This window comes from Amblyomma mixtum, chromosome 5, assembly GCF_055824585.1.
Source record: "Amblyomma mixtum isolate Tamu chromosome 5, ASM5582458v1, whole genome shotgun sequence".
NCBI classification, from domain to species: Eukaryota; Metazoa; Arthropoda; class Arachnida; order Ixodida; family Ixodidae; genus Amblyomma; species Amblyomma mixtum.
In genome coordinates, this window is record NC_143016.1 from 86,451,463 (window position 1) to 86,479,388 (window position 27,926).

A 27,926-nucleotide genomic window follows, 5' to 3' on the forward strand; every position below is an offset into this window, starting at 1 on the left:
AGAAAGAAAGCTGCAACCGGAAGGAAAGGCACCGCCAGTTCAGGAATGTGAGCTATCGCCACAAGGTGATAGCGAAACAAGAGAAACAGTGCTGCCGTCGAAAGGAGAGGAAAGGCAAGCTCAAGAGAGAGAGCTGTCACGGAAAGACGATGGAAGGCAGGCAAAAGAAAGAGTGGTGCCGCCGAAAGATGAAAGGCAGGCATAAGAAAGACAGGCGCCGCCGAAAAGAGAGAAAGGGCAAACGCGCGAAAACAGGTTTCCACCATCGGAAGCGCCAGCGTCGCCGGCAAAATGACTTCAGTAAAGTCAGTCACGTTGTCAGCCCTGAAACTAGCGTCAGAACCAGAGCTAAAGAAATGTGCGAGGCATCACTATCGCGCAAAGCGAAGCGCATAAGTGTGTCGCGGCACATAGGTCTGGGCAGTAGAATAAACTGCAAAAAGAAATCTTGCAAACATTCGCGCGGAAAAGTGCACCAAGGCACCAAACCGAGATACAAGAGAGCGCTGCTCAAGAAGCTCAAAATAAAGGAGCGAGGCAGGGGTGAATCTTGCCGCGAGCACAGAGAGAGCAAGATGCGCAAAGGCACGTGCTCTCATGCGGGCTATCTTTTTCCGCTGCAGTCACGGGAGAAACCGCGCTCCCACAGAAAGCGGCACGCGCGCGCAAGGAAAACGCGTGTACGGCTCAAAAAGTGCAAGATTGTACGGGGCCGTAGTGACAGGGGCAGGAAAGTTAGAGAGAAGAAACCGTCTAAGCGCTCGGCCAAGTGCAATCGCGATAGAAAGCCGCGTGTCAGGATAACGCCATTTAGTAGGCGTGAAATCAAAAGGCCGTGTAGAGGCGAACTACACACCGAGCGGAAATGCAAACGGATGCGCGAGAAAGTCAAGACTCGTGCAAGGTCTGACTTGCCCCCACGAATGGAGAGAAAGAAAGAACGGTCCCATCGGAAGCGTTGCGCACTCGCTATGGGACGTCGCGACTGGCGCGCGAAGCGCAAAGAAAGGGACAAGTTGCCAGTCTATGAAAGCGAATCGCTCTTGTACTGTAGCTCCCGTAGAAACTGGAAAGACAAGTACAGAGAGAAAGAAAAGCGCGTCTACCGTGAAAGAGGCAGAGACATTAGCTACCGCTGTAGTAGAGAGAGAAAGAAAAGCGCGTCTACCGCGAAAGAGGCAGAGACGTTAGCTACCACGGTAGTAGAGAGAGAGAGAGAGAGAGAAAAGCGCAGCACAGCGAAAGAGGCAGAGTCACTAGTTTCCGCTGTAGCGGGTGTCGTTTACCGTCCGTTAGAAGCGAGGAAAACGCGAACGTAGACGCACTAAGCCGTGTGTTCTAAGCAAGGCTGGCTTCGCCTCCTCGTGACCTACATTTTGTCTCTTCGCGAACAGCTGTTTTAAGGTCGCTCGTAAATTGGGGCAAAATTGATGTCCTCATTTGTGGCCTCAGCTGAGTGTCTTCTGGCCGAGTGATCTCAAGAGAGCGAATTTATTTTGCATTCATTTCATTCCGAGAGTTTCATGTGTTTGACACTTTGTCTGAGTTAATTACTTTGGAGTTCTGGTATCCCACATGTGTCTCTTGTAGAAGAGGGAACAAAAGGGGACAGAACTATTGCTAGCGGAGTTTTTGTGACCTTTAAGTCTGGTGTATTGACGGGTGACGGAGGGCACTTGCTCGTGTTGGGTGTTGCCTGTTGTCGGTCGGTTCTTGGCGAGATGCAGAACGATCAACGACCGATGCTGAGAAGCAAGCTCTTCCGAAGGACCGAGCGAAGCTGATCCAGTCACCTGGGCGACTAAGCTGCGGAGCAGTGATCCTGTCCTGACGAGTGGGACCCGTTCTCGGAAAGGAGCCTGGAGCTACCTGCGGCTGAACACCGGACGAGAACTTGGAGGAGCCTGGCGTATGAGCGCGCCCCGCATCCGAGCCACGTGGAAGTAGCTCGTCTTCGTGGCGCATTGTCTGGCGGCGGTGGTGCTGTCGTGCCGGCGCCCACATTTCGCTGGCGGGCCTGTCTCAACAAGCGCTGCGCGCCCGCCGACGCTCAAAGCAGGCCCAGACTTTCTCGGACAAGTCGCGACATGCAGCGTGACTCACCCCGACACCGCGGCGCCGACACGGACCCTTCCTCCTCTCCTCCTCTCCGTCGGTGCGAACTCCTCCGCCGCTCGCTAGCTCTCGACCATTGGTCTAATTTGAACGGTGGCCAGTGATTGGAGGATTTGAACGGCTGGCTGCCGTAACCGTTTCCAGTGGCTTTAAAAGCGGAGCCGCGCTGTACCCGAGCAGCAGACGGGCAGCAGAAGAGCCATCACGCCGGAGCTACGCTCGCCGCCGGGGCCGCCCTTCTTCTGTGTGCCTGCCCGTGGTGCTCTTGACCCTTGTATCATGTAAAAGCCCTTGTACATACTGTACATAAAGTTCATTTGACTCACCGTCGCCTCGACCGTTCCTTGGCTCGGACACCCAGTCCCAACAAGAGGCAGCGGGGACCGCTCTCCTCGGAGACCTAGCTCTTCCGCAGCGACGCGGAAACTAGGAAGTGATTAAAAGAAATGTGCGCCCAGCCAAATTGCACCTCTAAGTGCGTCTGCCTGATTAGTCCCGCGTAGCGAGAACACTCATTTTCGTCATCTGCGTTAAGGTAGTACATTACTCGCAGTTAACGTGTCGCTGGGAGACTATTAATTTTAAACTTGAGCGTCTTAGACCTAGCGGCTCCGACAAAAAAAAATCAACAAAAAAGTGTAGGGAAAGGGAAGGAATGCCTTACTGCCACCTGGCCATTTTCGTTTATGGTTCCGAAAGTCACATACGCAGACTGTTAACAGGTCCTTGGCAAGGATAAGCATAAAATTAAAAAGGAGCCCGAATACCTCTAAACTTTCCTTAATGCCTTTCAGAACGGAGAATGAGAAAATATGAACTAAATGTTACGGTTAACAGCTGGCTAAGTAATTTCTTTTTTTTTTTTTTTCCACATTTCGTGCCCTACAGGCTAATTACTTCTCGTTTCATTTTTTCATTTTTGCGGCCCTTTCCTCGGCAGTGCGGCACTGGTCCGAGCGAGCTTATAACTTTCTGGTGGATTCGATGATAGGTCGTTTGTGGACGAAACTTTAAATTGACTTAGACAACGGTTAATTAACTGAGAAGTTCAGCCAGCATGAAATTCCGCTCTGCTTTTAGCTTGTGGTGTTTTAGAAGCTAACAGAGGTCACGGTGTGCGCTGGAGCTGCGGTCTGACGCACGAGAAATTTCTTCCCTAAAAAAGAGAAAAAGAAAAATGGGACGAGACATAAATTTCCTGTCGGGAATTCCTTGGTCGATAGGAAATTTATTTCTCGTCCGATTTGTCCATAAATATATATAGCGAAAAAGTATAAACGGTACCCAGAAAGTTTCTTGCAATGACTTTATTACAAAGATCGCTTACCTCGAAACTCGGATTTCTGTCTAATCTAGCGTAATAGAGAGTTTTAGCATTGCATGATAACATAGTAGTACGAAAAAGCACAGCGATTGGTACAGACCTATTGGTACCCATGGCGACGCATGCAATCTCGCCGGCAAGCTCAGCTACCGCGAAGTTTGTATGCGGCCAGTTGCTAAAACCAGTACTCAATAAACCTCCACGTCCGAAGCGTCATACTAGTTATCCCTCGATATTGCGCACTGATCACCAATGATATTCGTCAGAGTACTGTACTATATCCTGATGCTGGGGCTCACATGTGTTCGGCGAACAGTTAGCGCCTGTGCATCGCCTAAGCCTCAAGGATGCATTATCGTCACGCACATCACGTCGCCGATGCGTTCGCGAGCCGCCTGCGGCGAGTTCGAGGTTCATATTGCTGCAAGCTGCAGGCGGGTCTAGCCTTGCGCAATACTGCCCGCAACTGCTCTACCGTAGCGCCAGTTAGACAATCACACGGGGCGATCATATGTGACAATTCTGTAACCTAGAGCAGCAATTGTCGCGCGATGCTTTGCAGTATATAGAGCTACCGGTGAAAACTATACATCGGATGGAAGAAGGCGCTGAAATAACAAACGATTAGACCAGAATGTCTGCCCCTTGATCACTATCATCACCCCAGCTACGCCCACTGCAGGACAAATTCCTTTCTCATCCTTCCAATTAAGCACTTATCTTACGTCAGCTGCGGGGCAGCTTATATGCCCGCAAGCTTCCTAGTCTCATCCGCCCATCTGACTCTTTGCTGCCGCATCGGTTATCTTGCATTCTCACTGCATGTCCTGCCCATTTCTTCTTTTTAACGTTGCACCTATCATTTTCCTTTTCATATAGCTCGCTGTGTAATTGTCCTCATTTTAGTTTTAACGCTTTTCATTAGCCTCCAGGTTTTTGCTTCATAGGTGAGCACCGGTAAGATACACTTTCCTCTTGAGGGATACTGGTAAACTGTCATTCATGATCTGTGAGTACCTGCCAAATGCACACCAAGTTATCTCAATATACCGTGGTGCGGATCTGTGATCACCACCGAGGTGTACTCCATTACCATTTGCAACGCTTCGCTGTCTATCGTAAACTGCTGTTTCCTTCCGAGACTATTGAACATTGCTCCCGTTTCTGAGAGTTAATTTTTCGACCCACCGTTCTGATTTGACAGTGTAGATCATTGGTCATGCTTTGCAATTCGTCCCCGAGTTATTCACCACGGTAATGTCATCAGCGAATCACAGATTATTACGGTGTTCTATTTAATCATACCAGTTGGGAAGTTCCTCTTCAAAGTATGTCACTAGTCTCAGCGGCAAGTTGGCGGAGTTTTATAAATGGCAGCGCGATGTGGAAGCGGCCAGCAAAAGCTGTCACCCTTTGTCGTCATTATCTTCCGAAAAGCATCGATTTTTGTACACCACGCGAGTCGCCGAGACATTTCGCGGAGCTGAGGAAAGGCCCTACTGCGCATGCGCGAGGAGCAGTGACGTCACACGGCGCACAGCTGGCGCGCCGCCGCCGTCGCTGCGCGGGTGACTCAGAGGTGCCGCCGCCGCGCTCGCCAGTTGCGCATAGCTAGCGTGCCGGGGCCGCCGCCGCTGCCGCGCGCTCTCCATCGCCTCTCTCTCTCTTCGTTGCTTTCGCAATCCTCTAGGTTAAACCAGAGCTAAACCACTGCCAATTTTGTTTATTGTTTTAGCTCTTAATTTTGCTCTCAGACTGTTGTACCATGCATTTCTGTTACTGCGTCTGTGTCCCTGATTTCGTTCCCAAGCGCGAGTGCGTTTTTTTTTTTAAATTGTAGTTTGTATACCTTTTTTGAGCACAGTTAACGCTAATCACCACGGGCGTCGTGACAGCTCGCTAACCTCTGAATCATGGCCCAGTCAGACCGCCGGATTTCGATACGTGGACCCCATAGGAAATTACGAAACTGGTATGATCAAAAGAGGTCTCGCAATACTGACATCAAGCGCAAGATGAACAGTACCCAGCCGGGTCGTTAGAATTCCCTGGTACTAATCGGAGGCAAGCGACAGGTGAGCGCTCATATAGTAAAGCTAATATCGAGAACGTATCCGCGGTACAGTACGCTTCCTGTATCTGGTGTCTTCATCAGAGATACTTAATCGGCATTTTAGAAGCAATCTGAAACACAGCTAGATGTTTTATATAGCGATGTTATATTAGCCTCATTTGGGTTGCGCCGAACCAGCTCTTTCACTCCAAATGTTAAGCATTCGGCGTGGCACTGACCTTTTATCTCTTCCACATATTGACAAGCTATAATATCACCTTGCATGTTAGCCTCAACCATTCTTCACGAAGTTAACTTTATTAGCTCATATGTCGGACTATGCACTTCATCATTCAATACCTGACATCACTACCCACCGATGCATTGTAGCACGCATTTAATGGCCGCATTTTATCTTTTCCCTTTTTTTATTGCACCTTTTCCGCACCGCTCTCCTTCCGTCTACATCTCCCAAATTTCCTTCCTCACGCAGAGTAGCATGCCAGCGATTTTTAAACACCGGCTAAATTCTCTGCTTTTTCATTAAAGGGCTTCCCTCTCTCTCTATTCCACAAATACACCCATGCCACTAATTTCACCTTCGCCCCTCTTACTCATAGCTGAGTAACTCAACTACACCCGCGTGTACCACGCTACTTTACTTTTCTTGGCTGCTTAGTGCTATCTGCGTGTCTGAGCGACCTTCAAGACTGAATCGCTGAGCGGCCATGACACATTCCGAAAGCATCTAGTCAAACACCTAGGGAACGTCATTTATGTATCCATGATTCATGCCACTTTTTTACTAGCTTTGTGTTGTTGTTTTTTTTTTTTGTTCGTTACTCTTGCGAATACCTGTCTATTTGCACGAAAAATGACACTTTCTGCATTTTACCCAATGTATTTTATGACGCATAGTCGTTTGCCTTGTACTTAATGTGGAACTCGTGCGAACAGTGATACTTTGAATGAACTTGGCATATCTGTTCTACTTAACATTATGCAGTTACTTGCCAACCATTTTTACGTAGTTTTGTTTTCCGTCCCCTTCGTAGACTTTTGTATTCCACAACGCCTTCCTGGAGGTTTGTAAGGTATTTATAAGCAGCTAATATATATAAATAAACACAGATTGGAGGATTGGTGGCAGGAAATCACGAGAGCGTATACGGCGTGAAAAGAGGATTGTATACCAGAGAAATTCATTGAGCCGTAAAAGTTGCAGATTTTATAGTTGGAAGAAATGAGCATTCCGAGACAGTTATTGTTAAGTTTGAAAAAAGTAAAAAAAAAACGGGTCTGGCGATTCCCGCTACCAACCACACCGTTTCAAAGAGGACGCTCTTGCCACTCATTCGTCAGGCCAAGAGCTCCCCCGCGTCACATTCTCGCAGCAAGTTTCAAGCTTCGCTGCTGTTTGGCCGTGTTCTGTACTGCGTTTAGACGGAAAGACCTCGGCCGTTTTCTCCGCCCATAAATGAGTGCGTTTGCTGCGGCAAGGATAAGATTCGAGGTCCCCGCTAACTGCGGCGCGATACTATCTCGCAAAGCCAGATGCGCATACAGACGAAGTGCTGGGAAGAGGCATATCTGTGCGAAATGTTCGCCCTGGCGGGAGTTGGCCGCATCTTGAGGACCATGTCGCCGCAGCAGAAGTAACAAACGCACGCGTTGTTCTCGGCGGCTTTTGGGTTTCCGAGCACACGATGAGTCTCCCCTCCGCACTGTTCTGATTTCATCGATAAGAGGGCGGGGCACGCGCGTCTGTTGGCAGCATGCGACTGCACCATGCTGCAACTCTCGCTGCTAATGCATCAGCGCCAACAGTTCGACTGTCGGAAGAGCTCTATAGCTAGCGCGATAAAGTTCGTTTTCTGTCTTCTCGACGGCAATATCGCAAAACGAAGATTTCGGGCCCAGTTAATAAAGTAGTTAGATCTCGTTATAACGAAGTTGAAAGAGTCCGGTGACTACTTCGATATAGCCGTAACTTCGTTATATCCCGTGTTGATCGAGCTTTCATAGGGAATCGTAATTCCTTCGTTGTATCCAATATTTCGTTATGACGAGGTTCGACTGTATTTCTACGAATTCACCTCATGGAACAAGACAAGCCGAAGAGACGTACAACAGCAGTTACGCCGGTCAATCGCAAATTCGATCTGAAACGCGGCAAACTGCATACGGGCCGTAGCTTTGATTAGAAGTGCTATACAGGCATGCAAGGCACGTTGAGCATTTGCTTAGCAGGCGCCGAATTTCAGCGAGCCTCGCGCACGTGAGAAGATAGTTCTCGGGCGCGTGTCACGGACACCCTTTTTTTGTATTCGCCTTCGCGAAGATAACTTCCGCGTTGGCTCCCCGAGATTCCGAGCCGTCCGTTAATGGGTTTAATAAAAAGAGAACGAAGAGGAAGAGGAGGAAAGCGCGTCGCATCAAGGTAATATCCGGTTTCTCTTCTCGAGATAATTGCGGCCGAAAAATGACTCCCCATCCGGCCCTTCTTTGTGTCCGCGTGGCGATGCGAAGGAATCCGACGCGTACACACTGGAAGCTCCCATTTCCTGGATCGATCCAATGAAATTGGACCTTCCGCGCTCCAGGAGTAGAAGCCCCCTTTTTCCCTGTGCCCGGAACAACATAAGCGAAAAGGCGGAATGATTATCGGAAAAAACTACGAGAACTCGCGAAGTTCGCAAAATGGTTTCCGCACCGAAAGGGAAGACGACCGTTACACCCCCCTCCCTATGTACCCCCTCAGGAGAACTTTTCCCCGACTTTCGCGTGCCTGCACGGGTGGGGAAAGGCCGCTCGCAGGAAGAAGGGGACACGTAATGCTGCCGACGTAATGGGGATGTTATTACAGGCACAATTTATTCGCGCGTGGCGCTGCTATGCTTAGGGAAAGGCAGCAGTAAATGCGTTTACTTAAGGAAGGTGCACCCTTAATGGGACGGAAAGGTTGAAGTGAGAAGGCCTTAAGGTTCGACAGAAGAGCAAGTATATAAACGACGTCATCGAACCTGGCCGGCAGTGACTAGCGGATTCTTCTGCGAATCGCGCCGTTAATGTACCGCGCCCCACCGAAGTGCTGATAGCGATGACTTTGTTTTAAATAACTTCGGCCGTTTAGCTGACAGCTGCTCTGTTTAGCCATTTGGAAGCTATACATCCTGATCGCCTTCGGAGTAAGTGACTGAATAAAGGTGGCAGCTTGTCCTCCAAAGTATGCGTGCTCGTGGAGTGAAAATTAGCAGTAGTGCTCCAACAGTGCCGCCGCGGTGGCTCAGTGGTTATGGTGCTCGGCTGCTGACCCGAAAGTCGCGGGTTCGATCCCCGCCGCGGCAGTTGAATTTCTTCAGAGGAGAAATTCTAGAGGCCCGTGTACATTGCGATGTCAGTGCACGTTAAAGAACCCCGGGTGGTCGAAATTTCCAGAGCCCTCAACTACGGCGTCTCTCATAGCCTTAGTCGCTTTGGGACGTTAAACCCCATAAACCAAACCAACCAACAGAGTGTGAACCTTCTCGCCAATAATCAGTAAATTTTGTTGCCGGCCCTCAGATGGCTGCGGGGGAACGTCTGACAGAGTGACGTATATTACTGACACGCATAATGAATCTGAGGTAAGCACTGCACCAAATGACATTCGCCAACGCTAACAGAACTTTTGGAGAGCTGGAAGTTTGCCTCATTGTGTTGAAAACAATGCTGACGACATTTAAAGGTTTGCGTCGGGTTGTTTCCCTGCTGAACCATTATGAGGATCAGGGTGACAGTGTCCTGCACAGAATTACGAACGGCGACGAAATGTGCTATCCTCTATACGACTCTAAACGCGATTACAGAAAACGTTCCGACGCCCCTTTCAACAGGTAAAGTGGAGCGATTCGCGCTGTCTTCGAGACAGGAAAGAAGCTGGTCCTTCGGATTTCTCAGAACCTGAAGGGAGTCGTCACATTTGAGCTCTAAACTGAGACCCTACTCAAAAGGCCCGAATTAATTCAGTCAGGTCAAGGAAGGAGACCTTTCTCTTGCAACACAACATAGAGTTAATATACTGACTATAGAGAGAAAGCTGCACATTCAGCCCATGCTTTCTACTGGGAAACGAATGAGCTCGGCCGTCTTGCAACTGTTTTGTCACGTGACTGCGCGTGCTGCAAAAACAAAACAAAAAAAAACCTCTTTCGCTGTGCGGCTTGTAGAGAACTACTGAAATGTTGTGTTTGGTACATTCACACCGGATGTGGCGCCTACTGAAGGCGCGTATCCACTTTAGCGCTGTCGACTGGTACTTTGTTTGCATCCTGGTGGGATATGAACACTGCGAGCACCAAATGTAACGTCCGGTTACTGCAGCAAACCTCACGCATATATCTTTGTATTCGCAATGAAAGAAAGGGGTTACTTTTTACCAGCGTTATGACGAGCCCGCAATGTGATCGTTCATGCACAGCGCCGCTTTTGAGTTCTTTCCTGACAGGGCGCACTAGAAAATGTGCGCAGTGGTTATGTGTAGAACGCGATTATGGAGAAACTATACGAAGAGTCTTTCGAATCGTCGGCTTGAGGAACAACTCGGAACCTCTACTTATTGGCATTTTAACCCAGGTGTAAAAGTTCTCGGCAGGGCAATATAGGTTTGAACGCTGCCGTGGTGCTGGGTCTCGGAAGGGAATGAACGAATTGATGATTCGAATCAATTTGATACAGTGATAGTCCCTTTGCACTCAGAAACTTGCTAAGTAAGTCTCTGCTAAAAACCTGCAAATAAAAACGTTGCTTAGTATATGCGGTACCTCTCTCGCTCTTGGGAAAGCCAGGCAAGGCAGCCCGAAAAGGGGTTGTTTCATCAATATTAGCTTTCTCAGAACTGTACTTCGGTTAGCTTTAAAGTATGTAAGGGAAGGAGTCGTTTGCTGCGATATTTTAAGAATGAAGGTGCAGCACTGTGCACGTTTCGCGCTCATGCGCAACTGGGAATGCAACCAAAGAAAGAAAAACGCTCCACTCTGATCAAGAAAACGGGAATCCGAAACTTTACACGAGTTCCTGCCGAAATGTCGCGGGGGTTACATGCACTCGCTTCAGTTGGAAATCCAATTTTTTGATGTTTTGGGCATACATATACGCTTTAAAAATGTTTTTAACCTGTCTAAGGATTACAGGTGTCCATTTTGTGCACGCACCATGTTTTGAGCAACCAGAGTGTAAAGTCCTATCGTTGTGAAGAGAGTTCTAGCCACAGTGAGAATTGTACGATGTCAGCGCGCCAGCGTGGTGCATTTCTCCGGCCCACGCGACTTCTGAAACCGTCAGTGTTGAGTGGAGAAGCCTAGAGACATATTTCCTGGTTGGAAGAAACAGCGGACGGAATAGGGACGATTTTTCCAGCGCATAAAAGAAGGGTGGGGGTCATGTGCGCTATGACGACAGACGTTCGCCGGCATGGCATGCAGGCTCTTGTTTATCGCCGTGAAAATGCAAAGATAACGATGGGGTCTGTGTGCCGATACAGCCGCCACCCTTAACTATGAAGAAGTGCTGCAATATACGTTGACGGTTCAAGGGAAAAAAGGTGGCCGTATTGCATACGGAATGACCGTAGTAGTTACAGGTAGCGTTCACGGTATGATATACGATGCGCTTACGCTGTTGCTAAATGCGTTATGGGCTTATGCGGCAAGCAATACTGGGCAAACGTATAAAAAGACGAAATGAGAGGAACAGCTAAAATGGTAAACTCGGAGTTTGCGAAGCATCACTGACACTTCTTGGTCGTTTTACCTCAGATTGCCAGTAGACTTCATAGAGGAAAATGCCGTCTCACTCTTTGCAGAACGTCGGCTTGCTCAAGCGCTGCAGAACAGAGGTATGTCTTTACATCTGCAGCTTGCCTGTCAGTCACTTGCCAAGTAAATGCAAGCGCGAGGAAGTTAGGGCACGTTTTCGGGCAAAGAAGCCGCGTGACGTGAGGTGCAAAACTGACCGTCAATCACAGGCGTATTCACGGCAGTCGAAATTGCAAGTACGCGCAGTGTCGGCAAGTTAAGTAGGCGTTGCGCTAAAATACGGTAGTGCGCACGAGAGTGAAAACATGGTAACAGATACCTAGAGCTTGTACTTCGTGACAGCTTGCGGAACGCGTGCTTGAGTCCCGAACCGCCACTATAATTCGCGTAGCGAAGAATCACGCCAGTGCTGCGTAAACGTGCCCATCTGCGATTAGTATCGGCGCTTCGCTTCAGAAAGACCCACCTGCCCCCAGCACTCCTGCCGTCTGAAAGTCCAATGACCGTCGGGCCGGGCGGCCCATCAAAGGCATGCCGACCAGCCGTCAGGCAACAGCCGGCCGTACTCACCGCGCAGCGACGAGAAGGAGCGCCACGGCAAGCGTCAGCTGAGGCCACGCGGCCGGAAGCATCTCGGGCGCCGCCGAGCCCGGCTTGGGCGTCGTGGAGGGCTCCTGCCTGCCGTAACACAACTGGTCTGTCCTATCGCGGATCTTCTGGCAGGGGAACTCCTCGGAGCCATCGCAATAGCACGAACGCAGCGTGTCCGAGCGCGGCTGCCGGTTGAGGATGGCCAGGCTGTTGTTGCAACGCGGCGTGCACCGCTTGCCGTGGAACGCGCCGCGGCAGTAGCGGTAGTAGTAGGCGAGCGCCGTGCCGCACTGGGGCTCGGCCTCGCACATCCAGAAGGCCACGCTGCACGGGATGCGCGCGCCCGGCGCGGTCAGTTTCTCCACGGCCTCGCGGCACACCTCGACGCGCAGCTTGCTCTTGCGACACACGTCGTTCTCGCCGCACTCGCAGTCGCTCAGGCCGCGGCCTTCGTCCGTCGACGTGAGCGCGGCCAGCGCGCGCTGGCAGGGCACGGGACACTGCGTGGCTCCCGCCTGGATCACCTCCGAGCACTGGTACAGGTAGGCGTGCAGCGCCGAGCCGCAGCCCTTGCGCTGCGCGCACCGCATCTGCACTTCCTCGCAGGAACGCACGGCCGGCCCCGCTTCCTCGTTGTTGTTGCTGTCCGGCGGCGTGGCCGGCGCGACCGCCGCCGCGAGTAGCAACAGGACGGCGATCGCGGCGTGACAGGCACTCATGCCGGCGCCAGCAGCATGTCTGTCTTGCCCTGGGCAGCCGAGCGCGGTTACGGCAGCGCTCCCGGGAGAAGCCGGCAGGTCGAGTCCGTGCGGTCCGCTCGATCTTTCGCTACTGAGGTCCGCTTCTTTCTTCCCGCTCCTCCGGGGGCCGGCACCGGGGAGCGCGAGGGGGCGACGACTTGTTTTCTTCCAGTTGGAAGGAGAGGAGGAAGAGAAAAAAGCGAGAGAGAAGAGGCGCGCGCTAGGCGCTCCTCTCTTCGGAACTGTTCCTCTCTCCTTTCCGGCTGAGTCGACCCGTGCCTTCCCTTCCTTCTTTCACTCCCCTTCTGCCACCCCCTTCTACCGCGCGCGCGGACGAGCGGGCGCGCGAGCGCTCCGTTCCCTCTTTCCATTTCATCCACTTTCTTCGCGTGCGGCGGGGCACCAACTTCGCTCGTTCTGAGGCCTCCGCTGCTGCTCTGCGGCCGCCGCTCGTGCTATCGCTTTCCGCAGTCGACAGTCGTGTCCTTTTCTTTTCGCTTCCGCTCTGTTCTCTTCTCTGAATGTCAGTAATGCTAATGTTGACGCTCGTATTCCCCCGACTTTGTTCGCTTGTACGCCGACGCACACGCCCCACCCCCTTTTATGCTCCGTATTTCTTTCCTCGCTACTCTTATCGCCGCGATAGCCGCAACTGTACTTTTCCTCCTCTGCTTTCTCTCTATCAGTTCTTTTTCTTTCTGGTTCTTTCTCGGGAAGGGCCAGAAGACACTACGCAGGCCAATGTGCCCTGTCGGAGCAATTCCTGCTCAGTCCCGAGAGTGCATTAGTTCCGGTTCCGTGTTTTAGCCGATCGGCCGCGCGGCTGCGCTGCATCGGGAGCAGCTCCTGTGTTGGAGAAACAACAGCAGCGACCGTAGTGGTAGTGTCCGAGGTCACTGAGCGCGCACTTTCTTCGGGCACTTTCCTGCAGCTACCAGCGCCCTTTTTTTTGTACTCCCAACATGCGCGCAATGTATTCTGTGCACTTAGGCTGCGCCGGGCAGCCATCTGCGCTCGTTGACCCGGCTGTGCAATTCGCCAGCACGTCGTCCCTCTCATGTCCCAGCCGTGAACCCGGCGTCTTCAAGAGGCCTACGGGACCTCTTTATCTCCCGTCTTCCTTCATTCGTGTAATGCAACGCGTACGTGCCTTCCTGAATACGAGCTTCCGGGCGTCGCTCGAAGGGTGCTGATGCAGTGAGCGCAGCATTTATTGACATTGCAGTGACGCTGGCATACTGCACTCGAGCCGTCATCAACCCTTTCAGGCGAAGCTAATCAGTTCTATTCAAATCATCTAACTAGAATAGTATACGAAGGCCTGAAGAAAGTCAATTAGGGTTAAATGTTGGGCTAGTTGGTGTTCAGACTTCACAGGCATATTTTAGCGCAAAAGACGGGATGACAGAAAGACAGGACGAACACGGGCGCTACTGACAACTGCTTTATTGAAGCGAGAACGAGGCATATAAATCGCTTCTGGCCTGCGCCAGCGCTACCTCCCAAGGAACTTGGAATCTGATTAGGAAATCATATAAGACGCGATAGGAAATTTATCTCGGTATTATGCAGACCGATAGACGTGTCACCAACGCAGTCCTTTCCCCCTTTCCTGATAAAGAAAGCTTCCAAGGTTTCACGGGCTGTTTTTTGAGCACTTCTACCAAGGATTGAAACGCCAAGGAAACGCGGCTCACAATTGGTGCAAGCAATGCAGTGGTCAACCAGATTCGTACGTGCCTTATTGTAAACATCTATCGTTCTGTATAATGCCGAGATAAATTTCCTATTGCGTCTTATATGATTTCCGATGTAGATTCCAAGTTCATTGGTAGGTATCGTTGGCGCAGGCCAGAAGCGTATTTATATGCCTCGTTCTCGCTTCAATAAATCAGTTGTAAGTAGCGCCCGTGTTCGTCTTGTCTTCTTGTCGTCCCGTCTTTTGCGCTAAAATATGCGTGTAAAGTCAATTAGGTTTATAACGCGAACGACCAGCAGTTAATCTTCTATGGCCATGAATAAGGATATGCACACAGCATCACAACGATTGAAAACTGCAATATCAGAACACTAGAATCGGTCAGATCAGCACTCCAGGGTCTATGGGATCAAATATTTTTTTGAATAGGCGCACGACACTACAAACCCGTGATAGAGTGGGTTACAGTAGACGAAATCGAACTGCATTCTCTCTTTCTCTCTTTCTCTCTCTCTCTCTCTCTCTCTCTCTCTATATATATATATATATATATATATATATATATATATATATATATATATATATATATATATATATATATATATATATATATATATATATATATATACATATATATGACCGGTTACTTGAACGATGAGGTGACGGTGAGCGTGGTCAGAAAGAATAGTCTTGTATCGATCCCTAATGTACTTTGTGCCCCTACGTGTGCAAGAAGAACGTTTTCAGTGGATTCCAGCGCACTGTGACTTCTTAGCGAAATCAGCCATCAATGGTCCTGTTGCCCGCATCGTTCCAAACCTTACCCTGCTGACCGTCCCGTTATGAACGTTTCCAACTACACCTGAGCCATGAACCCATCCTTACTACAGTGGACTATGCATCACTTAAAATTCCCATGGAACGTTCGTCCATGTGCTTCAAGGCAATGTGAGGTTTCCATGACGCTGTTGCGCTGCAGGATTCCTCGTCTCAATCTTATGCCGTTCTAGGTTCACGCCATCGAATCTATGTGCGTCATGCGCGGACGTTGAATACTTACACCATTTCATCCTCTCTGCTCGGTGGTTTGCACGGCATAGAATTAGGTATTTTCAAATTCCCCTCGCTGAATTAGGACTGCCGTTTACTCTTCCCGTCCACCTTTCCATCGGCGCAACCGTCAAAAAACATCCCCTTAAGCTGATGTGCGAACTTCTTCACAGGTATGATCTCGAGACCGGGAGATATTTGTGCTAACTCTTCTTTCCCTTTACTTTTCTCTCAAAATTTATTTATGCATGATTATTACTTTTTAATTAAATTATGTTAACCCTCTTCTCTTTGTTTCCCCTTTTTTCATTCCAATCTCCTCAGAATCTGTCAAAATTCGTTATTCGTTTTCCCAGATTCGTCCATTTTTATTTATGAGTCGCTCGAGATAAGTCTGGATGAATTTTCCTCCTGTTTGGATCTGCACCAAACCCTGGACAATACCCCACTGTGGGTACGTGCCATCGCTACAGAGGCAACAAAAACAAAGAAGATGAAAAGCTTGCCACCCCGATGAATGCGACGAACATTAAGCCTGAGGACATCATCATCATTATCATCTGATGAACGGTTGTCCCCTGGAGCTTCAGGTCCAGCGGTCGGTCGCCCATAGCCGAAGGCCAATGCTTATGGACGCGCCAGACAACTTGGTCGTGGGTGCCGTCTTAGTTCACATGCATTCGTCGCGATCGGCGATCGCGACGAAGGACATAGCGACGATAGGACGTAGCGATCGGCAGAAGCAAAGAAAGCGTATTTTTATTTCCAGGGGCCTAATTTGCAGGTATGTAGTCTCTGACTGGATCTATTTATTGACGGAAACCTAAAAAACAAAGTAAAAGCAAAAGCTAAGCCGCCACGCGACTGCCTGAAAGGAACTCTACGCGTTAGTTCTCTCACTCCTCCTACCTTCAGGGGTGAGTTAAAAAAAAAGAGGGGGGGGGGGGGGGGGGGACACTTAATCCGATTTAAATTAGGGAAATCGGCCACACAGGACAACGGTTTGAAGTTTCGAAGAATGCTCGGAACGTCTAAATCGAGTTCCCGCGGTAAAAAGACGAGTTCAGATTCCCATTTAGTGCACCTTTAAGCCAAGGAACATTAATATCATACTTCATCTGTCATCAAGCCTTGACAAGCCCCGCAGGACTTGATGACAGATGGAATATGATATTAATGGCTGCGGGCCTATAGCGTGAGCGCTCCGCCCCGCGCCAATGCCCGCTTCTTCGTCGTTTTCTTTCTAACAGTATCATTTACTGCTTTCGATAGCTCGCATAAAAAAAGAAGAACTGAATTCGTGTGTAACAAACAAATCCTGCTCCAAGCAACACATAAATCTTCAGCCGGCGTCACCCGTAGAATGCCATAGTAGTGCCGGAACAGCTAAAATTTTAAAATAGAGTATTAAGCATAATTCATGTGTTGCACAACACAAGGTGCACCACTCATGCGAGCTCAGCACTCTATCCTCTATTTATTCATGGCTCGTGGCACCATTCGCAGACGCTGTTGCCACCCTTTCGACAAGGCGGCAACTTCGAAGGCGGCGGTGGAATGCCGTCAAAGCTCCCTTCGACGTATTAGACATGAATCAGTATGGAAAGCCTTCTTATTAGTGGCTTTTTAGGGAAGCAGCCTGAGAAGGCATTTTTGGTTACATACGACTGGAGTTATTTCACTTTCGATTCCCGAAAAGCTGCACCATTGGCGACACGGTCCAGCCTTTCAATCTCTTGACTCAGTTGCACGGCCAAGGCGGCACGGCGGCAGTGGTTTCAACATCCACCTGGCAGGAAGGTCCGAGGTTCGAACGGCAGCGCTGGGTACTTGCCGGTTTCCAATAGTATGTATGGGTATACGCTTTTACTTGGCTTTTGTTCTCTACTCTGAGGTGCAATGCTTAGATTGTGGGTGTTTGACCTTATATCGTGCCGACCAAAAAGCCCATTAGTCATAGCTAAGCTTTCCTTAGTCAATTAAAATAAATTAGTCATCGTCATCATCATCGACATATGTTCAGCCCCTGCCAAAATGCATCTTGTTCATGCTCCGACCACACACACCCATACATGATTCCAAGATCGTGGGTTCATTCCCGGCCGCGGCGGCCGTATTTCGGAGGCGAAATACAAAATCGGCCGTATTAGTGATGTCAGCGCGTCTTAGAGAACGCTAGGTGGTTCCAGAGCCCTCCACTATACGCATTAACTCCTCTTTTTGGGCTAGTTGGTGCAAACTTGAATTAGGGGGAAAAATAGCGCCGCACCACACACACCACGAGAAAGGAACGAGGACGAGGCGCTCGTGTCTCGTCCTCGTTCCTTTCTCGTGGTGTGTGTGGTGCGGCGCTATTGTTCACCCTAATAGACGATATGCGAAATTGCTTGGCGGTCTGGCAACACCGCGCCCACAACTTCCGGTTTCCATCTTGGCGCGGTCGAGCTCGTCGAGCTGGTGCATCGTTTGCTATGCGTACTTTCTTCTTGCGAGTGGAATTTCAACAGGCAAGCTTCAGCTGCTGCGTTGTTTTCACAGCTGATCTTCGACCAAATGTAGGTGCTTTCAATAAGCGCCAGCTTACTCCTACCGCATCCTCAGCTTCGCTTGAAGTCTGGAGCTGATGATCCGCATTTGAAAGTGGGTTGGAAAGTCGAACCGTGACCGTGTGCTGTTGTCGTTTTAATGCTCGCATTAAAGCACCAGTTCAAGCATCACGCATTATCATGGCTATTTTATTCCCAAGTGGACGCGAATTCATCTGGTAGGGTAGCGAGCGGTTATTTTGCGGTGAGTGCGCACGTGTGTTGACAAACTTCTGTGACAGTGTGAACTTTCGTTCGCACCGACGCCAGGAGCTTCGTGCATTGCAGTGTAATCACACAAGACCCTCGACCAGCTGCGTAATTCGATTCCTTTACTGTAATGTGCAATGCGCATCCGCGGTTTTCAACGTCACCGTTTCAGAGCCCGGCGTCGGTTGATTTTCGCCACAATTCGTTGAAACCGCGTCCTGCTTAAGACGCAGTCAGTCGACATTAACAAGTGGAAAGTAGGCATGCACATATAATTCAAAATATTGTAAGCAAAGACGCAGCTTTTTTTTTTTTTTTCAGATAAGCACTGAGCCACCGCGGCGGCTTGATTAGAGAAAGATGTCACAGCTGTAGGTGCATGCACGGACTCGACACGCTGGTCAGGCTGTGTGTGCAGGGGCGAAATTAGCATGTTCGGTTGCTTCCGAAACTTAATTAGCTTACTCCCAAACTTGGACAAATGGCTTTGTTGCGAGGCAAGCTGTAGCTTGCCACAATGATAATAAAATCTGATGGCCTGAAGCGTTTTCAGAACACTGTTGCATTTACTTTCTAGCTTAGACATGCGTCCCTCCTTCATAATAAAGTATAGCTATATTATTCGCTCCTTTTTTTTTTCGATTTTGGTCGCCGCAGATATCGAAGGTATAGGAATCCTCAAGAAATAAACCATTCGCACCTCAGTTTTTATACGTAGGGTGTATTGCTTCACAAAGACTCCTTAACGCGCATAACATATGCGTATATGGTCCAGAGAGTTTGCTCGCCCTTCTAAAACTAACTGAACACGGGAAAAACTTAACTGAACACCTAGCAAACTAAGCAGTAATCGGCATATGGTTCTTCGAGTGAACTTATTTCGCCACGGCACAAGCGATTGGCCCGCTCAAAAAAATTACCTTCTCTATTACGTTGTTCAAGTATGCGTCTATATATATTCACGCCCGACCGGAGAGTTGATAAATGCACGAAATCGGCTTCTAATTTTGATCAGAGACAACAAAGGCTGTGGTCCTTATCTTAATTTAAACGCAAATCACCTCGAGAGATTTGTCAAAAATCAGCGCAGAAAGCGAAAGCTGCGCACTGATCCGCGTGCTGACACATGATACCTCGCATGGCGTTTTGTGTTACTAAAACGTTGGGACGGAGTAAAAAAAATAGAAAAGTGAAAAGCTTGAACGCACCTAGTTCTGGCACGCATCGTAGTGTCTTTTCACAGTGGAGAGGGTAGCGCAACACTGCATCGGCATTTTACTTTTCAAACGAAGCGCAGCCGTTTTAACCCAACGCTGGGCAGCGGTTTCGTTTTCTGTACCGTGCCAACATGGAGGACTTAGTTCTCGGAGCGCCGAGAGATGGCGCTGCGCATTTCGCATATCGTCTATTGAAGTATCCACTATACGCGTCAGAACATTGAATCCCAAATTCACTCGCGCACGCACGCGCGCGCACACACACACACACACACACACGCACACACACACACACACACACACACACACACACACACACACACACACACACACACACACACACACACACACACACACACACACACACACACACACACACCATGATCAAATGATCACTTCTGAGCAGCATGTCCTCGTCAGGAGCTTTTCAGTGGACCAAGTCTAGAAGCGAGCCGGCAAAGAAAATGTGGTCGTTTTCGTCGCCTCTTAACCTCGGGGAAGGGTAAGGGGGTGGAAGGCGTGTGTGTGCGTGTGTGGGGGGGGGGGGGGAGGGGAAGGGATCGTAGTTTTTTTTATAACTTTCCTTCTTTTTTCGGTTTAAGAACACGGTGAGCGGATCACGAACTCCACTTTCCAAGTTCTGTGCAGAACCTGAAGAGAATTAGGTGGGCATAAAAACAAAGGACTCTGCCTCAAAATAAAAACAAAAGGGAAACACGAAAGCGCTTGATCTAGTTTCCTCGCATGCCGGCCGCGCAGTTTCTTCATCCACTTCATTTAGGTGGTCTAACCTTCCTTCCTTACCCTCTCCTTATTTCCCTGCCTCTGTCCGTTCTTTAATAACGTTCTTCCTTTTTCTGCATCAACGTCTAAAGGACGGCGCCATTTAAAAGCATTTCCTCCCGGAGTTCCCGGCGTTGCGCACTCGCGGAAGCCATAATTTATCGAATCCTTCTTCTTCGGGTGAGCAGCGAAAAGCTGAACGCGGAAACCTAATCCGACATTATTAATGAGGATAAGGAGGCTTGTTCCAAAAAAGAGCCGGGACCTAAGTCACTAACGGCATGCGGCGTTGCCGGGGCAAGAACAGCAGAGCATGTCTGCTAGGGGGAATAAAAAAGAAATGAGCACAAAGGAAATATATCCGTTTTTCATCAGCCCTTGAAAAACGGTGCAGGTCCGCAGCGGGAAGCAGAGGTTGAGAGAGAGAGAAAAAATTAAATTGAGAAAAGTAAGGAGCGCGCGTCCGGCCCTCGGAAAGTGCATCGATTAGTCTAAATACGATTTTCAAACTCTTCGGAGCGCGCAGCTGGCGGTGAGCTAAAGTTGCCGGCACACCGCGCTCTCTGGCGGCTGTCGGGTTTGGCCGCCCCTTTTGCGGTATATAGTGAACGGAAGTGTATGGCAAAACGATCCCCAATGAAGTAGTGCATGAGAAAAGAAAAGTAGGGAATAACGTAAGAAGTCTGGACTTCGACGAACTGGCCGAATCGATGAAGGGTTTCGCTTCGCTGTGGTGCGCAGGCATCGTTTTATTTTTTTCCCGTGACTTACCACCTCTCGAACTACCGTGAGGGGGTAATTAATTGATCGTGAGGGTCACAAACAGCACGCTGTGTTGTGTGTATCACTTAGTTCCGCGACGGCTGTGTTTGAGTTCAACCAACCAACTTCGTTGCTCCCTAAAACGTGTTGTTCTGAATTCTCGATGTTTATAATTTGTTACGGTTAGAGGTTAGAGGTTATTCTTTGAAAATTTGGCGGACCCTTTGGGGCGTTTTTTTTAAGGCGACATTTTCGTTTTTTTCTTTCGGCAAATATTGTTTTCTGCAAGAGAATTGCAGGTTATTTTTCGGTGATATATTGTGGCATTCCTGTGCGAAGAGAAGTCAGATTTACAGCGTACCTTGGCCTCTTTGTTACCCGAGAAGTCGATTTACCTGCAACTAACGCATTTTTGGTTGTGTTTAGAGCTGCGCTTGCGAAAGGAAGTGTTATCGTCAATAAAAAAAAAAGAAAGTGACCGACGTTAAATAGTGGAGTCGTCAGACAAAAATGCCATTAAAGGTCTACTTCTAAGGGTGAGTTTTTCGTGTTATCGTTTCGTTGCTGGTGTGGGTCGAACAACAGGGCGGGATTTGTGTTGCTTACAGCATTGATGAAACCGTCGCGGTAGCCAGGACACTGCATTTCGTGGCGCATAGGCTTATGCATTGCTTCGCGTCATTGATCTTATATGCAAATGAGAAACCTACTTAGCCAAGAAGTTGATCTGAGAGGGTAATCAGAGTGAGCAAACTGTGCCTCGCTAGCAGACGACGATAAAGGGGAGCCTGGGAGCCTTCTGGACTACAGAGTCGTGTAATTAAGCTATCGGGGCATGCGGTGCCTCAATACTTAAACTGCTGTACTTATTCTGAGGCTACAACCGTCTCACCTCGACCCTGGATTCCGTGCATTGTAAATTTTCTCCTTTCACTCAGTCTAACTGATACTCAATAGCCAGCTCAGCTGTGTTGTGCGTGTCAAACACCTTTTTGGGTTAAAACCGAATTCCAAAAATTCAATTCAGCGTACTTTTATCCGCTTATTTTCAGGTTCAAACCGAAAAGTCCAACCTGTGTTATAGCGGTCTCGCGCTTTTGTTTTCAAAAGCCAATTTCTTTCGCCAGCTCCCTTTTAAGGAAGGCCATCGGAGCGTACGCTTACGCACCATCTGATTCAGTCGATCTGCTGCGGACTCCTCACAAAACGCGCAAGTTTTTACGCCCCTGTTTCGAGCGGTTTTGCGAGAAGGAAAATTTTTTTTAGAACCGACTGCGTAATTCAGTTTGGCTCTCACGACCAATTACCCCTCTCACGGCAGCTCGAGAAGTGATAATTCACGGGAAAAGAGGAACGATGTCTGCGCACCACAGCGAAACGAAACCCTTCATCGATTCGGCCAGCTCACCGAAAAAAAGAAAAATGTTCTTCTTCCATGCATTACGAAAAAAATATTGGAACTGTCGCGTCGTGTCGTGTCGCATGGTTAGGCCGATTCAAGCGTAGCGGTGATCCTGGCAAAGCTTAATTATTCGAGGAAGCAAAGGAGGATCTTCGGTTTAAAACCAAGACCGCTAAATGTTTCTGTTAGAGTGAGATCTTGAGCAGTCTGCTGAAAAACAGCTGCCGTAAGTTTAGGAAATCCCTACTGCCCTGTACAGCACGACCGTCCTGATTATCGAAGTACTTCACTTCGACCATCTGTCGATTGAGTCTGCATTCAATCGCTACTTTCAATCAGTGTTTACTACAGCCAATATGGAAACTTCATTCACTTGTAATTCATATTATTCAATTGAAGATGTTCATGCTACTAATGAAGGGATCCTCAATTACTTTATATGAGGTTTGGACAGTAAAAAGATCCGTGACCCGCCGAGATACCTAATTTCGGATATGATATGCTCTTTGGACTAGCAGATATCTCACCGATGCTTTTGATAAATTTCTCTCAACCGACGCAGGTCCTTCACCACGGAAGCTAGCAAAGATTCCCGCCCTGCACAGATCCGGTAAAATGCAGAAATTGTCCAACTATATATAGATCTATTTCCCTGATAGCCCATTCATGTGAATTGTCAGAACACATCATTCTGAAACATATCATAGTTATACTTGAGTCCAACAATGTCCTGAGTAACTTCCATTATCGCTTTGTCATGGATTCGTCACCGTCATACAAATAGCTTAATTGTAATTAATTTCAGCTCAATTACTCGTTAGCATCCACCCAAGCGCAGCCATACGGCTACAAAGGAAAGCTATACAGCTTTCTCAGAAACTTCATAGCTGCTAGCCGTCCCGGTTAGCTGAGTTGGCAGAGTGATAGCCGGGTCAGATGGTGGTCCCGGGTTCGAACCCCGGACCGGGATGAATTTTTCTTCGGAAACCAAGTTTCAATGGGAGCTTTATAGTTATCCTTTGTTGCCGTATGGCTTAGCTTGGATGGGCTAATGAGTAATTACTACTTTATTATAACTATAATCCACATTGTGGGATTCACCTAAACATTAGGTCAAGCCCTCGCCCTCTTGATATAAGTGAACAGGTTGAGGGCTTATCTGTAGACTTACTTAAGGCGCTTGACACTGTCCCTCACTGCGAATTCTTACAAACGTTTAACTCTGTATAAAAAGAGCTCTAGCCTTGTTAACTGAATAGATAGTTTGCCTTCCCAGCGCTCACAATACGTATATTTGAACTCCACTATATAATCAATCGTTGACGTTTCGTCAGCTGTCCTACTGTTCTGTTCTCGGTCCACTTCTTTTCTTGTTATACATAAGTGACCTACCGTTCCACGCACTAACAAACATACGCCTGCACGTTGATGATTGTGTGCTTTATTGTGTTGTTAAATGACTTCTACATCATCCCCTTAACAATTAAGTTGTAGCGCCACCGCTTCGGCACGCGGAAGACGACGAAGCGGTGGGCACGCGCAGGAGAACGCCGGCTCGCGCAGCAGAGAACGCTCTGGACTTCGGCCTCGCCGGACGCTGCCGCTGCTGCTCTGTCGCTACCTCTTCTAAGGCAGCCTCAAATAAACGTGGCCGTGGTCGCCTCCTGGGCGACCTCAACACTGGCCTCCACATCGTGGTGACCCGGAGAGCCGTGCCTTCTATCCCAGCGGCGTCCCAGCATGGCAGGCTGGCAAGACCTGGATTTCAACCCCCCGCTCCCAGCGTTCCGGCCTGCAGGCGTCGGCGGGTGGTTCGCCCAACTGGAGGCTGCGATGTACTTGAACGGCATTACCATCCAGCCGTTTAAACACGCAGTCCTCTGTGACATTCTCCCGCCTGACCTCCTCTGCCGACTCGCCTGCCCTGCCTCGGGATGCCGGCCCTACGACGAGTTGCGCGCTGCCGTCCTCGTCTACTACGGCGCATCATACCACCCGCTGCCGCTCCATGATGAGGCGGACTCGCTTTCGCCACCGCCAGCGCCTGCGCCTGCGCCCGCACCAGCATCGCACTCGTCTTCGGCTGCATCCTCCAGAAACAGCACGCCGCAACCGTCACTGGCCAGTACTCTTCCACCACAGTCCAGCGTCTCCGGCCCGGTTGCTTTAACAACGACCGCACCCTCGAATTCCTGCCCTCTCGCCGAGGACCTGGCTCAAGACGAGTGGCAGCCACCCGAGCTTCTCGACCCTTCACGTCTGCAGCTGTGGCCGTTCCGCCTGCACAGCCCTGTAGTTTGGTTTCTGCAAGTGGACGCTCAGCTATACGTCAACGGCGTCCGATCACAGATCTGGCGGTACCTCCTCGTGAAAAGGGAGTTGCCCGCCGATCTCATTTCCCAGCTCGACCTTCCGCCGCCGGGTGAACACCCTTACGATGACTTGAAGGACGCCTTCTTCAAGTTTTTCGGCGCAAACCTTCTCCGCCCTGCATCCCACACGGTACAACAAGCTTCGGCTCTAGACGACGATCCACGTGCGAGCACCCGTCCGACGGCTCCTGCTCAGCCCTGCTTGCCAGCTGTGGTGCCTGCCTTGGGACCACCACCAGAAGAGGTATCTCTCGCCACGTGCCCCACCTCTTCGGAAAGTAACCCGACCTGCGCCGCAGCCCCGCTCCTCGTCACATGTTCACCTGTCCCCTCATGCCTCTTTCCGGTGAGCCCATCTGTCCTTCCTGTCGCGGGGCACGCATGCACGCCACACCAGGACCCTGTCGCTGCTAATGCGCAACCCGCACTGCTTCCCACGGCTCCCTGGTCATCTGGCGGCTTCGCAAGTGACTCTGCCTCTGCGCCAAACGAGACAGTCACCGGAGGTGACATGCATGCGACATGGACGCGCCTCAGCGGGCCCCCGCCAGCACCGCCTGTCGTAGCAGCACCAGCGCACCCCGTTCCTTCCGACGCTCACGTGCCGGATTTGCGCCCTACTCCTCCATCCACCGCTGCCACTACCCAAGCAGTCCCGGCTTTCCAATCAGATGGCAGCCGCCCGTTGCTCGCTCCGCCTTCGCCTGCCATGCCGTTGCTTCGCCGCCACGAGCGACTGCGCCATCGCCTCCGCTTCTACCACTGCTGCTGTATCAGGCGGCACCTACTACCCCGCCGGCTGGGGCGACGCGCTTCACACGCTCGGACATCTGTACGTTGGTTGATGTTCAGGCCATCCTCGAGCCCACTGCCACCACTACTAGTTTATCTGAAGACTGCTTTACGACCATCTCGTCGACGCTTACTGGGTGACTTTTCATGTCTGCTGCCCCTGTCCTCGCCTTCCCGGACTACCGACCTGAACTCACCGGCCTTTCGTTTCCAGTTTACATTTTTTCTTTTGTTCCACCCTCTCCTCTCGTGTTTTATGTCCCTTTCGCACAAACCGGACGTTCGTGCTGGGTGGGGGCCTCTGTAGCGCCACCGCTTCGGCACGCGGAAGACGACGAAGCGGTGGGCACGCGCAGGAGAACGCCGGCTCGCGCAGCAGAGAACGCTCTGGACTTCGGCCTCGCCGGACGCTGCCGCTGCTGCTCTGTCGCTACCTCTTCTAAGGCAGCCTCAAATAAACGTGGCCGTGGTCGCCTCCTGGGCGACCTCAACACTGGCCTCCACAAAGTCTTTCTCAAGCTCCTGTAAGTGGTTTACTGCATGAAAAATGAGCATTAATTTCTCCAAAGCTGCTTTCATGTCATCCTCTAAGCGCACATCTAATTCCTTGTTCGCGTATTCGTTTCAAAGACGATTGCCTAAAAAGAATTCTGGAATGCATATACCTCGGCCTTACATTCGCGAAGAATATGTCATGGCCTGAAGTTCTAAACATGACTATCTGTTTTTTAACAAAGTTCTCCAAAATCTCAGACAGTTGCGCTGCATTTTGCCTGTTCCTTCACTAGTGACCAACATTGAGTTAAGTGCACGCAAAACCATTATCGGTCCTCTCCTATAATACGGCTGCATCGTTTGGAATTCCCATAAGCTTGTGGATGTAAACAAATTGTAGTCGGCTCATAAAAGGTTGTGTCAGTTCTTTATTTCACTGGTGTCATAAAAATTTTTCGCCTTCGCATCTGTCTGTTTGACGTTAATTAAATATCCGCGATTTGAGTCGCTTGGCAACTATTTAAAATTTCCTATATCATCATTATTAACGATGTGTATCACCTTTTAGACCTCGTTCGGATTTGTTCAAACACAATTTTTCCCACGCACTCTAGATTTTGAAGGCAAACAGCGCAACGACGCAGGCAGAGTGGAAGAAAACACAGGACAAGCGCTGACTCACAACTAAAATTTATTCAAGGAAAGCAGTAAATTTTATAGAAAATGTGGCCAACTTATCAGCTAGTACATGTGCACAGACAAAACCCATGTTTCTACGTGGCATCGAGATATGCCTCCAATATGTACCATCAACTCGCCCGTTTGGCGATAGTGTTGGACTCTAGATATTCTGAACTCCCTTCCTAGCCCTATGCCTTTGAAATAACTTTTTGATTCTGCGATTGATAACCGAGACGTTTCTGCTGTAAATTTCCTCTGCTTTCATAGTATCTCATATATGCTGGTGACTGCTACTACTGGTTTTTGCATTTTTATTTCCTCCTGCCATAGCCTCATGCCAGACTAAAGTATGCACAACTAAATAAAAATCTCGGGTCCTTCTTATAACCACATTCTTAAAGAAAATGCGAGAGCATTTGTAAATTGTCCCAATTTGAAATATTCCAAAGGTCCCGCCCATAGTTTGGAAGTAGGCCCTTCCCAGGAAATGGAATCACGTGGATTAGTTCGTGAATTAAGACGGATTAAAAAGTTTAATGGAATGGGTGGATTAATATTTATTAGCAGAATCTGTGGATGGATCAAGGCGTATAATAGGATTAGTGAGAGGATTAGAGTGGAAGAGTAAGTCGGCTTAGTATAATCCCATATGATAATCCAATGGAAGGTACGTTCTAGTCCTCAGGTTTTAAAATTCGGTGGTGCTGATGACGTCACGACCCTCTCGACTAAGCAGGGATTTGATTAGGGAGAAACCCGGCGGTTTTCGCGAGACGATAACCTAAATGTTCTCGCATTAAAAAATGAATCTAACGTTTTACGCGTGGCGTGCAGGTTACAAAGGCTCTTCCGGCTCCCTTAAAGCAGTCTGGAAAAGCGTGCAGTCGAGAAATCGTGCTAAAACCTCAAGGGTCTCCCGCTCCTACGACAATCGTGAGCTTGTAACTTGAGCAGTTTACGCGAATTATTAATTTATGAAGCGCTTAAGAGCGTTGTGTTTACGTATGTTGGCAATTGACAATGTTTATAGGCTTACGTGAGGAGTTATGCCATTGAAGTACTATCATAGACTCGCGTCAAATTGTTGGCACTTGAATTACCCTTTGTTGTTTCAGTTTATGTCGGTATTGCAGTGCACAGGAAGAACGTGCATCTGTGCTATGTTGTAAAACACGTTGTTCGGCTAGATGGTGCATTTTGGTTGCTGTAGTTTACCTCAGTAAACATGGCACATACCCAAGCGGGGGGATTGGCCAAGGC

At 49.4% G+C, this 27,926-nt stretch overlaps 1 protein-coding gene across 1 annotated transcript in view; it reads right to left on the reverse strand.

The window, feature by feature from the left end:
* Positions 1-12,794, reverse strand: part of LOC149342892 (growth arrest-specific protein 1-like) — a 29,269-nt gene extending 16,475 nt beyond the window's left edge. Inside the window, exon 1 of the mRNA XM_089545400.1 lies at positions 11,858-12,794. Coding sequence (XP_089401526.1) covers positions 11,858-12,597 — 740 coding nt within the window. The 5' untranslated portion in view covers positions 12,598-12,794. The remainder of the gene's footprint in view (positions 1-11,857) is intronic.
* Positions 12,795-27,926: the final 15,132 nt, after the last annotated feature.